The sequence below is a fragment of the Garra rufa genome, chromosome 4, assembly GCF_049309525.1.
Source record: "Garra rufa chromosome 4, GarRuf1.0, whole genome shotgun sequence".
Taxonomy (NCBI): Eukaryota; Metazoa; Chordata; class Actinopteri; order Cypriniformes; family Cyprinidae; genus Garra; species Garra rufa.
The window spans coordinates 31,036,086-31,049,993 of NC_133364.1; the positions used below are offsets into that span (position 1 = coordinate 31,036,086).

Here is a 13,908-nt window from a genome sequence, read left to right on the forward strand (position 1 = left end):
AGGATGGAGATTCAGTCAAGTACACCAACTGCAGCCCCCATAAAGCACACACATGGAAGCTTACTGATGTATGAATGTAGAACGCCAACAATTATAAACCCAAAGAAGCGCACCTTTTTCTGTGAGTACATCCTCATCCCTCGCGCTGGCTTGAGTAGATGTGTAATCATCTGTGAGGAACACTTTATTTGGAAACGACAACAGTGGATTTTACTATGACGTGATGTGCGATTGTTTTCTAAACTGTCTTCCATTGTTGTGATTGTAGATCATCGAAGCGCGAGACGTTAGTTGTAGGCGCGAAGATAAAATAAAAAGAATTAAATAGAACGTATGTTATATATAAGCAAGGCCGATTAAATCAATGTGTAGCACTTTATTCGTATACTCTTAGTCCACAAATTCTTTGTCGCGTGACCGTAGTTTTTCAACAAATTTGGTGTTAGAGCAAAACAGAAGTTTACATACAAATTTGCTTATTTAAAAGAAATAGTAGGACCAATATGTATAACTTTTTTCCCTAACGAGGACAGTTAAACTGAAAAGGTCATTTCGGGGAAAAAAGACTTGCCCAAGGTTATTTAAAAATGGAAACTATTATTAATACAATTTTAAAAGCTACTTGCGTGATGTAGTATAACGTTACATTTGGAAATGTGAGAAATACAAATCTCCGTGCTTTTTCGAGGACGATCAGTAGAGCAAACCAGCTTTGTGATTTTGAATTTTAATAACACATTTTCAACTTGTGTCATAATAATATCAGCAGCACTGTATTAGAATTAAAAGGTTATGGCATCCTAAAATTACTTGATAACTTTATTCGCACTATGTAGATGCACTTCAGGGATAGACTTACACTGATAAGCAACAAGAAGCTTCTTCATTTCTTCATATTATCAACAGATGTGTAGAAAATGAATAAGGAGAGGCTCGATTTCCACAATGTGCGCTCAAATCTAAACACGAGTTCTTTTAAAAATACACTAGCGTTATCTAGTGGACAAAGGTGGAAACTGCAGTCTTTAAGACACTAAATGTGTTTCCATAGCAACTTTCCAGACGGTTCTGGAGACATTGGGCTATTATTGCTCCCTTTAATTTATTCACATGAAAGATGTTTTGGTGCTTTTAGTTTAAAACAAGATATATTAGTGAATTCAGTTAAATGAAAAAAATGATCATCCCTGAGGTAGGGAGGGAGCATTTTAAACATTCTAATCAGGCCTGGTTAAACTAAAAAAAGCCCATAGAGGCTTATCCAATATACCAAATGTGAATACAAAGTAACAATGTAACACCATATAGCCCACACCTGTAAAAATGAAGAAATGTCTACATTTCTGCACTGCAACAGCGTCAAGAAGGGATCATGAATTCAGCACAAAAAGGATTCATTATGACGTCACTGTGAGGAAGGAAAAACTCATCCACCTATTGGCTGAACTAGGAGAATCAACTACTGCAATGGCAGTAATGGACTAACTGAAAATGGAAATAACTGCACAGATTTCCGGACACATACCACATCAAGTTTTTTTTTTTTTTTTTTACTTTCTGCTCCTTTTAATTGGATTTTCACATTAACAAGAAGAGTTCAGACAGGAGGAGGTATGTAACACTACACATCCATATAAACATAACTGTGTATGTGTTCTAAAGTATCTTAGAATTAGCTATTTGTGGAAAAAAAAAAAAAAAAAAAAAAAAACGTTTTTAACATGTACTCTAATAACAGAAAAATAATCACCAAAAACAGACAAATTATTGCAAAGATATATATATATATATATATATATATATATATATATATATATATATATATATATATATATATATATTTACTTTTTTCCCATAGGCAATTTAAATGTTATCAGATATTGCTTAATTTCTGACAATACAAAAACATACACTGTAAAAAGTTTTTACCAGATTCAACTTAAAAACTTGAGTTTAGCAGCTGCCTTAAAATTTTAAGTTAAATCAACTCAAGTCATTTCAGCTTACAAATTAAATCAACTCATTTTATTTTGAGTTAAAATGACTTGTAGTTTTAAGCTGATTTAACTTAAAATTTTAAGGCAGCTGCTGAACTTAAGTTCTTAAGTTGAATCTGGTGAAAACTTTTTACAATGTAGAGGTCTGAAATTTTAATATTCTGATCTGTGGAATGAAATGTGGAGTCTGGTAAGAAACAGGATCAGATTTATTAAGTAAAATATTTTTTTTATTATTTTTGATATGATAAGCAACAAAGCCCAGTTCCTTCCAATACAATGCACACTAATCATAAAATTCACTTCTAATAAATATTTCTAATAAATCACTCCTAAAATATTTGGCCAAAGCATTTTAGTAAATTGGCAAATAGAAAAAAAGATGAACACTTTTTGGATTGCAGGGTATTACTTTTGAACTATTTTGAATTAAAATGATTTTATTGGTTAAGAAATATACCACTATTATTATTGTTATACTTTTATTAATTCTAGTTTTCATGTAGGGAACAACAAGCACATTGAATTGAATGACACTCTGTCTATAAATGTCTCTGTCTATAAATTATAGTTGTTTAGAGATAAGACTTGTACTATGCAGATTGCAAAACTAGAATTATCCATTCTAAAACAACACTACAAGTTAAAATTGTAGACCTTCTTTCTGTGTTCTTTGTGTACACTAGGGGGTGGTATGTGCTTGTTTTTATCACTTTCAATATCCTGTGTGTAGATTTACTGTGTTTGCTGGTAAAGGCAGAATTTATATTATATATAAATATATTATATTTATATAATTATAATTTACTTTAAGTGTACAATAAAGTTCAGTGACTTCATTTAGGTATCAATAATTTTTTTTCCACATTATCTATAAATAAATTACTACAATATTATATTTAACAGCTGTTTTAATAACATGTTTCTAATGCTCATCAAGGCTGCGTTTATTTGATCAAAACTTTTAGTTCTACATTAAAAATCTAATTTATTTCTGTGATCAAAGCTGAATTTTTCAGCAATATTACGCCAGTATTCAGTGTCACATTAACCTTCAGAAATCATTTTAATATGCTGTGTTGCTTGATATTTTTTTGGACACTGTGATACTTTTTTTCAGGATTCTTTGATTGGTTAAAAAGAACAACATTTATTTAACAATATTATCTGAAAGTATTTTTTATTCATCAAAGAATTCTGAAAAAAGTATCACAGGTTCCCAAAAGTATAGAAACCATTATATATATATAGATGTTTATCAAATAAATGCAGTCTTGATGAGCGTAAGTGTACATATATATGTTTTTTTTTTTGGACTATAATGGCTGAAATCTGTCTGATATGCAAGGTTAATATGGCATCCAGTTAATCATAGAAAGTCACTGAATTCATTGGGGAGCAAACAAATTCTCATGTATCAGTCTAATTAGAGAATCCACAAATTAGTTCCATAAACAGAGCAGTACACATAAATAAATAAATAATGTTAATTAATACATTAATTAATAAATAGATCTTGTATTACGTACATATTCTTAACCCAGGGTTAGTCCACCGCAGCCGCTGAACTGCCGTGCCAGGTTACATGAGGATAAAGTGGGGGTATTTCCTGACCCACTTTAACATTGTTGTGTTGCATTGACTATGTGTGTTTAATGCTTTATGAGAGAACGCTGGTCTGGTCACATAGAGGAAAAATAAAACTGAAATAATAGTGACGTATAGAGACCCCCCGACCTCATTTTCTATTGTGTGTTATTCTTATAAATTTTACACACACAGACTTGACTGCCATGTTCACTTCAACAAAGGTCATGTTATTTTAAGCTGTGGATACTTTCATAATCCAGGAACCTTTGACACTTACAGTTGATCAGTGGCCATCATGTGACTCTCACACACCTCCTCGTGGCAAAGAAATATTGTCCCTTAATACTCTGTCTAAGGATCTCTACTCACTGACAGGCACAGGTTTTTTTCTGCTGGAAAATATGGTGAGCAAGACACGATAAGAGCAGCTACATAATGCTGTTGTCATGTGTGGCACTCATGCTATTGGCTTGTGTTACAGCTCACAGGTGTTGAATAGGTCAGCGTGACTTTGTGGATTGCTGCAGTTGTTGGTGCAGTGCAAATGAAACAGCACGGCTTTAGCTCTGGCTTTCATGGGGCGATATTTACATGGTTGCACGGCAGCACGGTGTTGATATTCCTAAGAGTCTAGTTAGGGTTTCCTCGGCAGTATTAAAATTCTTAAACTGATTCAGCTTGATTATTCTAAGGGATAGTTCACCCCAAAATAAAAAAAATTATGTAATTGTTTACTCATCCTTATGTCCTTACAAAGATGTTAGATTTTCTATTTATATTAGGGATGTCAGTTTAATGTGTTCATTTTATTAATTAGTTGTGAAAAAATAACATGATTAAAATATTCTAACGCTGTTAACTGCATTAAAGGGGTCATCGGAGGCCCATTTTCCAAGTTCATATGATTCTTTAGGGTCTTAATGAAAGGCTCTAATATGCTTTGGTAGTGTAAAAAAACACCCTTTTACCTTGTCAAAATCAGCTCTGCAAAATATCAGCTCATTTTATCGCATGGGCCCTTTTAATGCAAATGAGCTCTGCACGCCCCACCCCTCTCTGTTGAGGGATTATGAGCTGTAATGTTTACTTTAGCTGTGTTTAGCTGCATTTAGCCGCGTTTATCAGCACAACTTGCCAACAAGCACATTTTTAAGAAAGGCCATTTGCAAAGATGCATAAAAACCCTTATACGCACTTCTGCTGTGGGTAAAGCTGCATCACGAATGATTCACATGAACATAGACGTATATGTAGATCAGGATCGACGTTTTCCTTTTAAACTCAACTCAACTCAACTCAACTCAAGGTTTATTTATAAAGCACTTTCAAAACCATAAAAATGGACCAAAGTGCTGCACAAAAATAATTAAAAAAAACTATAAAACAACATACAACAAACAAACCAGCGCAATCATTACAAAAATATAAATCGTACAGCAAGCTCACTCACATTACCAGACCCATTCAGACACCAAAAGCCTGATGAAAAAAATAAGTCTTTAAGTTCTTTTTAAAAGTGTCCATAGATGATGAAGCCTTTATAGATAGCGGCAAGGCATTCCAAAGTTTGGGAGCAGCGACTGAAAAAGCACGGTCACCACTCCGCCTTAAGCGAGACCGTGGTACAGATAGGAGTTGATTCTGAGAAGAGCGCAGACAGCGTTGAGATTGATAAGGAGGCAACAAGTCCTGTATATATCCAGGAGCCTGATTATGCAATGCTTTATATACCAACATCAACACCTTGAATTGAATTCTGTAATTTACAGGCAACCAATGGAGAGAAATCAAGACAGGTGTAATATGGATGAAAGTAATGAAAAATGAAAGTAATGTTGTACTCTGTTCTTTAAGGGACTGCGTTTAATAGGCTGTGCCCTCATGCTATTCTTTCGCATTAAATCTTTATCTGTCTGTGGTAAGTTTTAAATTAAAATATTTGTGATAGGCCAATTTCAGTAAGAAAAGGAAGTTATACCTATGCCGTGTTTAAATGTGTTGCAACTTGCTTGAGCAACTTAATATACAAATATAGAAGTCAAGTGCATTGAATAATACGTTTTTTTATATTTATTGAGTTTAAACGTGAATATATTGCATTACTGTACTGTGATAAAAGAGGATCACAATGCTGAAAAGCACGTTTGGATTTGAAATCAAAATAACAAATTAATGTTGTATTCGTAGTAAACAGCCGCAGATCATGAAACCGACTGCAAACTAGGGGTGGGAGAAAAAATCGATTCTCCGATGCATCGCGATTCTCTCTTCAACGATGCTTAATCGATTCCTAATATTTCAGAATCGATTCTGAGCTTGTTTTTTCCCCCCGCATATCGCCCATGTGCGCGCTAGAGACGCGGCAGGCTTCATTGCACCGAATTTGCACTGTGAGACACGTGCGCACTGCTTGACATTGTGTGCTTCCACCCGCCGTGTTTTACTTAAGATATGCTTTCATTTCTGCCGTCTGGAATGCAGTACTATTAGATGCATGAAACTCGTGCACTGACAGAATTTCACGTGCGCTCTGTTTGTTCGTCCTAAAGCTCGATTGCGGATGCGGTTAAATGCACTTTCATTTTTAAACGAAACTGTACATACAGTCAGTTATGTTTTCAGAGCAGGACAAAACATCTGATATATCGAAATAGATCTGTGCATCAGTTGCGTTCCGTCCCGTCCATATAAGCTGCTAACGCTCCGTATACCCAGGCTGTCAGAGAGAATGCGTTCACGTGTTCATTAATATAAACATGCTTATAAGTTGATCCCTTATTTGAGATAGAATCTTCCGGGCAAGCAGATTCTCCGCATCTTTCTCGACTCCTCAGAATTGAAACGCATTATCTGTTTTGCTGGCATGCGCATGATTTCATTCGCGGGGTAAGCTGTCCGCAAAGCGTTCGCCCAAGCGGAAAAACGCGCTGTTGCTGCCAGATCCTGATTGCCGAAAATCATATCGTGTTTGATGAGCAACTTACTCTACTAAATCAAATGAAAAAAAAAATAAATAAATAAAAACATCCTAACTGTATATTATCATAATTTCTCAAAAATTCTAAATTTTAAAGCCCACTGAAAAAAATAGTTGCCTATATAAAATGTCTGTAATTTTTTTAAATAATAAAAAAGAGGAAATATTAAAATATGATTTCGTCTCTGATTTTATTGGTATCTAAATAATCTAAAAATATTATTATTTTTGGTATTACTGGTGGTTTTAGCACTCAGCATACCTGGTAAAAAAAAAAAAAAAAAAAGTCAACGCTCGCCACTGCTGTGCATTAGTTTGAATGCAGCCTGTTAAAGCTGCCTGTCTATGATCTCATCAGTAACAATAAAACTGCAGTAATGCTGAGGAAAAAGTTGTCTGTAAACTTTCAGATACCTAAAGAACACTTATTTTAAATAAGTACTTGTTTTAAAAAGTACCTTGCTTATAAAATTAAAAAAATAAAGTAAAATTGCCACAAAATAAATTTGGCATAAAACGTATATGAAAATGTAGCCATGTCCAGTACTATTGAAAACTGAGAATGTGTCCCATTGTGATATTTAGTTGATAATTAAAACAGTAATTAAATTGAATCTTGAAACCAGTGAAGATTGACACACCTACTTTTACAGAGATTTCAATAAACAAAAAGCATAGAAACTGGAATTTTTACATGTTTTTAAAATTCTAAAATTGTATTTGCACAGCAGAGGAATTAATTGGGGAAAAAATGTAGATCAAGAATCGTTTTGGAATCGGATCGTGACTCCCAGAATCGAAATCGGATCGTGAAGTGCCTAAAGATTCCCACCCCTACTGCAAACGCGTCCTGTGCGAAAGCAAAATGAGTCCGTGCTGCTTCTGCACTGCATACGCACTGCAGGCGGAGTATGTGTGAAACAGGCGTAAGGTAAAACGCTCATGTCAATCAGCTGAAAATGACCTGATTTTAAAAAGTGGGTATTACTTTTAAAGATAAATTATATATATTTTTTTATTTCCAAAGAGCCTGGGTTAAAAAGCTTAGTAACATCTACATGCTACAATGTAGTTAGTTTAAAAGTTTAGCTTAACCTGATAGCGTTCCACTGTGACACATGTGGTACATTTCATATTTTGTAATTTTACAGAAATGCAAAGGGTTTAAATGTTGCCTTTTTTTCAAAGGGCCAATTTGAATAGTGTTGTTGATTGCAATACTGTCAGTGATGCCGCTGTCGGTTTTTATTTTCATTTATTTATATATATTTTTTTAGAATTACCACAATAAGAAGAAAATATGTTTTAAAAACATTTTCATGTAATGGCTTGCAGGGTATTACTTTTGAAGTTTTTTGAAATAAATATTTTCAATTATTTTATTGGTTAAGAAATTTACTACTTTTTAAACCCTAACTGAGCAAGCCAAAGACATAGAAGCAAAACTCCATCAGTTGACTGTAGTGGAGAAAAAAACCTTGGGTAACATCTAAAAACTGAGTAAGATGCTACATTTTAGTATACTACATTTTAACATGCTACATTTTAGTTTTAAATATATATTTTTTTGTGGCGTTACTGTTGATGTTGGTGCTACTTCTGGTGCTGTTACTACTGATGGTGCTACTGTCAGTGGAGTTACTGCCAGTGCTGTTACTGTCAATGATGTTACTGCTGGTTGTGGCGTTACTACCGGTGGTTGTTCTGTTGATGGTGTTACCGGTGGTGCCATTACTGCTGATGTTGATACTGTCAGTGGCGTTACTGTTGGTGTTACTGTCAATGTTGGCGATGTTAGTGGAGTTACTGTCAGTGCTGCTACTGTCGTTAGTGTTACTGTCAAAGTAGTGTTAATTTCGTCAGACGAGACGAGACGAAATATGTTCGTCAACGACTTTTTTTTTCATGACTAAGACGAGACGATGACAAGACTGCACCACTGTCCAAAAACGCTGACTAAGACTAAATTAACATGCATTATTGTTGACGAAAAAAGACGAGACGAAAATGTTTTGTATAAAATAAAAACTAAGATAAAATCTCTCTTCATTTTCGTCTACAATCGTCTCTGCTTTTTCATCAGCTGTTACGGCTTTAAAATATTCAAACTGCGCTTTGGCGCGCTGGCTGGCGCTGAGCCAGAGACGGACGAGCTCTGCGATTGTCATATAATCACAACTATGCAGTGTTTTTAACCACATAACGCTTATTTTAGGTTTCAGACATTTAAATACACATAAGTACAAGTAAAAGGAGACATTTAGAGTTTGTAAAATACACACATAGGTCTATGGAAGCAGCAAATAACAATCTATTCAAATATAATTTGCCGATGTGTTTTATTCATGTCACATACACACAGGCTTAGTAACTAAAAAGTTCACTCTATTCCTCTTCTAGTTCACCGGCCACTTACTTGCATGTATTTCGGGAGAAACGGATGAATGTATATGTGCTGTAAATACGGCTGACAGGACTCTCTGAACAGCAGCGCGAACAAACATGGCCGCGCCCATCTCACATTACAGATTATGATCCAGATCATTTATATAGGGTTTTAAACGACGAAACATACTAATTCACACATATTTGTGAATCGGAATATTAGATAGTTCATGACATGGTAAGCAAGTGTGTGAGTATTCTGGAAAAAAGGAAAAACGAAATAAAAGCGATCTGTCATACAGTGTTATTGTGTCTGTGTTGTGTCACGTGACAAGCTTGATGCGTCGCCATGGAAACAATAAGGACGAACGTTCTAAAATAACGGTCGCTTAAAAAAAAACTCACTCTCAGGGGTCCGCTAGAATATTTTAAACTCACCACTGAAAGGGTTAATCATTTGTGAATGTGTCTCCTAAATCAGAAATTGAAAACCAGACACGTTTAACATTTGCATTCAACAAAAATCATTCAACAAGTGTATTTTGTCAGGTAATTATGACATTTAACCAATGTTTGAGATATGTGAAACACTTTTTTTACTGAAATGTGTATCAGTAATAATCTCAGTAATAATGTGTTATTTTAAAAAAAGACTACAATAGGCTTTATGCCGAACGTCACATGACCAACCCCGGAAAACAGGTCTCATTGCTTCCGCTTGTCGGAGAACGTGTTAATAGCCGTAATAAATAATGGCGATATCGACGGACTTTTAAGGTAATCAGTTAAACAAGCCAGCTGTTTATTGTGGACGTTTCATTCGATATTTATATATAAATGTTAGTGAAAAGAATAAAAATTTAAAACTTTTATATATCAATCCACATATGTGATGGACATTGGTTATGATCATTTTTAGTGTCTACTTTGAATGAATCTTGAGTAAATCATGTTCATATTTAAAGAGGGATATGCAAAACGCGTGAACCGGAAGCAACGAGACCTGTTTAGCAGAAAACGGAAGCCTGTTGGGCATGAAGCCTATTTTTTGACTAAACCTAGACTAAAATATATTGACTTCTTTTTTGACTAAAACTAGACTAAAATTAAAAGACTTTTAGTCGACTAAAACTTGACTAAGATACCTTGAGTTTGATTTTGACTAAAACTAGACTAAAATGACGAGACTTTTCGTCGACTAAAACTTGACTAACAAAAAAAGATATGTGAATGACTAAATATGACTAAAACTAACAAGGACATTTGGCACAAGACTAAGACTAAGACTAAATTAAAAATAGGTGACGAAATTAACACTATGTCAAAGGTGGCATTACTATCGGTAGTGGTGCTGTCTATTGTATTACTGGTGGTTCCATTCATGTTGAAGGTGTTACTTGTGAAGGTGCTACCGTTGTGCTGTTACTGTTAGTAGTGTTATTGTCAGATTCGTTACTACCAGTGGCTACTGTCAATGCCATTAAAGGATTAGTTCACTTCCAGAACAAAATGTACAAATAATTTACTAACCCCCTTGTCATCCAAGATGTTTATGTCTTTCTTTCTTCAGTCGTAAAGAAGTTATGTTTTTTTTTTAAACATTTAACGAATTTTCCATATATTGGACTTCAACGGTGCCTGTAATTTTGAACTTCCAAAATGCAGTTTCAATGCAGCTTCAAAGGGTTCTACAGCCGAGGAATACAGGTCTTATCTAGCGAAACGATTGGCCATTTTCTTGAATAAATTATTATTTATACACTTTTTAACCACAAATGCTCATCTTGTCTAGCTCTGCGATGCGCATGTGTACTCTGTGTGCTCCAGTTCAAGACAGTTAGAGTATGTCGAAAAATGCCTAATCTAATTTTCTCATCCAACTTCAAAATCGTCCTATATTTCTGTTTTACCTTTTTTTTTTTTTTGTAAAGGGTGTTTTATCTTCTTAATGTGTTCACTTTGTAAATACTTGGTCGGTACTTCTGCAGCGATGTAGAACGATTTTGAATTTGGAGGAGAAAATGAGAAGGGAGTTTTTTTTACATACTCTGTCTTGAACTGTCTTGAGTCCACTAAATGGAGAAAATTCCTTAAATGTTTTCCTTAATAAACATAATTTCTTAACAACTGAAAATAGAAAGACATGAACATCTTGGATGACAAGGGGGTGAGTAAATACATTTTCATTCTGCAAGTGAACTAATCCTTTAATGACAGTGCCATTATTGTCAATGGTGGTGTTTCTGTTGATAGTGTTGCTGTTCAATGATGGTGTTACTGTGATGGTTTTACTGTAAATTTTATTACGGTCGGTGCTGTTACTGCCAGTAGTTTCACACTAAATGCTACTGTTGCTGAAAGTGATGTTACTGTTAGTGGTGGTGTTACTGTATGTGTTGTTGCTGTATTGTTGATGATAATGTCAAGTCAGGTCAAGTCATTGTTATTTATATAGCACTTTTACAATACAGATTGTGTTAAAGCAGCTTTACAGCATTTAACAGGAAAATAGTGTGTCGAAGGAACCAAAACTGGCCAGACAAAACCATTCCAGGCTGCAACAAAGTCAAATTGTGCAGAGGACTCATAATGCTTACATCAGTGGTAATGCCATTGGTGTAAATGTTTCCTATTAATTTATTTATTTGAATTTGACAATTATTTTGTGTAAACCAGGAATAAAAAATAAGATACAACCATTCATATGACATTTTTGGAAAAACAAATAGATGCAAATGTCAGTTGAGCCTGTGTTTTAAGACCAAAACAAAACTAATATAGTAGAACAGTTATAAATTTGGCCATAATCAAATGTGGCCAGTGAGCTGGGGAAGAAATGTTTAAATTTTAGTAAAAATGTACATCAAATAAAAAAACAATACTGGTGTGCATCTCCACACAAAACAAAATTACTGACATATTTTAAGATCAGTCAGTGCAGGTTTCTTTCGGTTGTAACAGCCCAGATTAAAATTTTAGTCTGTGACTTGGCTTAAGCCTTGTCTGTGAAACCGGAGGATGATATATTTACTGAGATGTTTCTCTAATCAAGCTCCACTACCAACTGCACTTGAACATTCTGTGCTCTGCCACGCTGCTGACAGACTGACTGCTCTGTGTCAGTGTTGCAGTGTAGAACACTAGTCCATCTAAATAACTTTGATTACTAGCGGTTAATATTTATGAGGATTTTATATGGGTTTGTAGGAGTCATACTGGTATTAATGGATGCAGAAAAACATCTTTAGCTGAAAATTTTTATATTGTTCATTGCCTGATTCCAGTTGCTTTTATGCTCATCAACTTTATCATGGATATTCCAATAGGGGTTAAAACATGTTCAGGCCACATTTTACTAAAAGTTGTGTTACTGTGAGCTGTTTCCCACTCTAAAAAAAGACCTATAGTAATTAGTATGCGAATAATCAACAAATGTATTCCCCAAATTCTGATTATCGTAATACAAATAAAGTGTTTGGTCCTGGCTTATGGGTGTTCCAGCCTTGCTAAAATACACAATAAAATAACAGCTTTTATTGTCTTAATAACTAATATGGTTAAGAGTTCTGTTCTCTTTTTGTTTACAGGTACAGTCATGAAAATGCACTTCCTGTCCTACAGATCTGCATATACATGCAGCACAGTACCGTCAAGGACAATGTGAACCTTCACCTGAGCAGCGCTACGTGGGAAAAAACAAACTTCATGTTTGCATTTAAACAGCATTCATTTGTTCCTACCAAAGGAATTATGTATAATGCCTCAAAAGGAATCATATTGTCAAATGTGGAATCTAACCATGAGGACATAAGGACAACATGGTAAAGATAAAGAAGATGCTTTGAAGCGCACTGAGGTAGAAAGTACATGCACAAACAATTAGTGAGATGCATCCGGATGTTTATCTGCCCCCAAAACAACAACATGCTACTGGGACAGGTGTGTGTGTGTGTGTGTAAGTATGTACACGTGAATTTGTGTCTTCAGACCAGCAGTATGTCACGTTTAAGCGTTACAGATCATGTGCTATACCAAAACATATTATGGCATGCATGGAAAGTTGGGCATGGAATAAATCTTGATTATTATGTTAATTTATTTTTACTTTTTTTGGTCAACAAACTCAGTAGTCATATTAAGTGGGAACAACTATCAATGACAACAAATTACTTGACTGTTGAGGTTAACATTGTTAAATATCTATTTTTTTAAAGTATCATAGGTTTTATATAAAAATGGAATCGGTTAAACTGGTGAAAGGTTATTTTTCTAGCTTTTTAAAATTTTGCTAAATCATTTTCAATTTTCTTTCTGTTTTTCACTCTGTTTATTTTGCCTACAGTGAAAAGGAAATGTGTATACATGTACAAATTCTGTCATGATTTCCTCCTTTAATTTTTTGTGCAGTACAAACACTGAAACACAAATGTTGCTGCAGGTTTGTGTCTTTATTTCTTTTATGATTACTGATATAGCTTCAGAATCACCCATTACTGAAAGCATCTACCTCTCTGTCTTGATTGGCTGTTTTACAGTGTGTTTACCTCACTGTGTTGAGTTGCGTCAAACAGTTCACAAGCCTTATTTCTGGAAACAGCTCGAGCATGCTGTATGTCGTGTTTCCCCACATTACTGTCGGCAATGTTGGATGTGTGTTGTCATGGCTTTGTCCATCCTGGTTTTGGGCAATCATTCAATCCAAAAAGCCAAAAAAGAATTACAATAATGTAAAGCTGACAAGTAAATACTTAACCCAACATGCCCCACAACAGAATAAAAAAGAGATTGAAATGTATTTTCCCTGCTTTTTAATGATAGAGATATGTAGGCCTGTGAAGTTGAAATCCATAAAAAGATTTTATTAGCTTAAAAATGGGAATTTGCAATGTGATAGAGCTTATATGCTAATGATGATACTTGAGAAATGACAGAAGCTCACAGTATTTTTTCCTGTATAAA

General features: G+C 34.6%; 1 protein-coding gene across 2 annotated transcripts in view; it reads left to right on the forward strand.

Annotated features, from left to right (window-relative positions):
- The window catches only part of LOC141333820 (shaker-related potassium channel tsha2), a 15,196-nt gene extending 1,507 nt beyond the window's left edge, over positions 1-13,689 (forward strand). Inside the window, exons 1-2 of one of the 2 annotated variants that reach the window (XR_012355430.1) lie at positions 1-1,611; positions 12,537-13,689. The exon at positions 1-1,611 is cut by the window's left edge and continues 1,507 nt beyond it. Coding sequence is in view for 1 of the 2 variants with exons in the window: in XM_073838969.1 (XP_073695070.1) it covers positions 1-74 (74 nt within the window). In the remaining variant the exon portion in view is untranslated. The remainder of the gene's footprint in view (positions 1,612-12,536) is intronic. The other variant, XM_073838969.1, reaches the window with a different exon arrangement.
- The last annotated feature ends 219 nt before the right edge of the window (positions 13,690-13,908 follow it).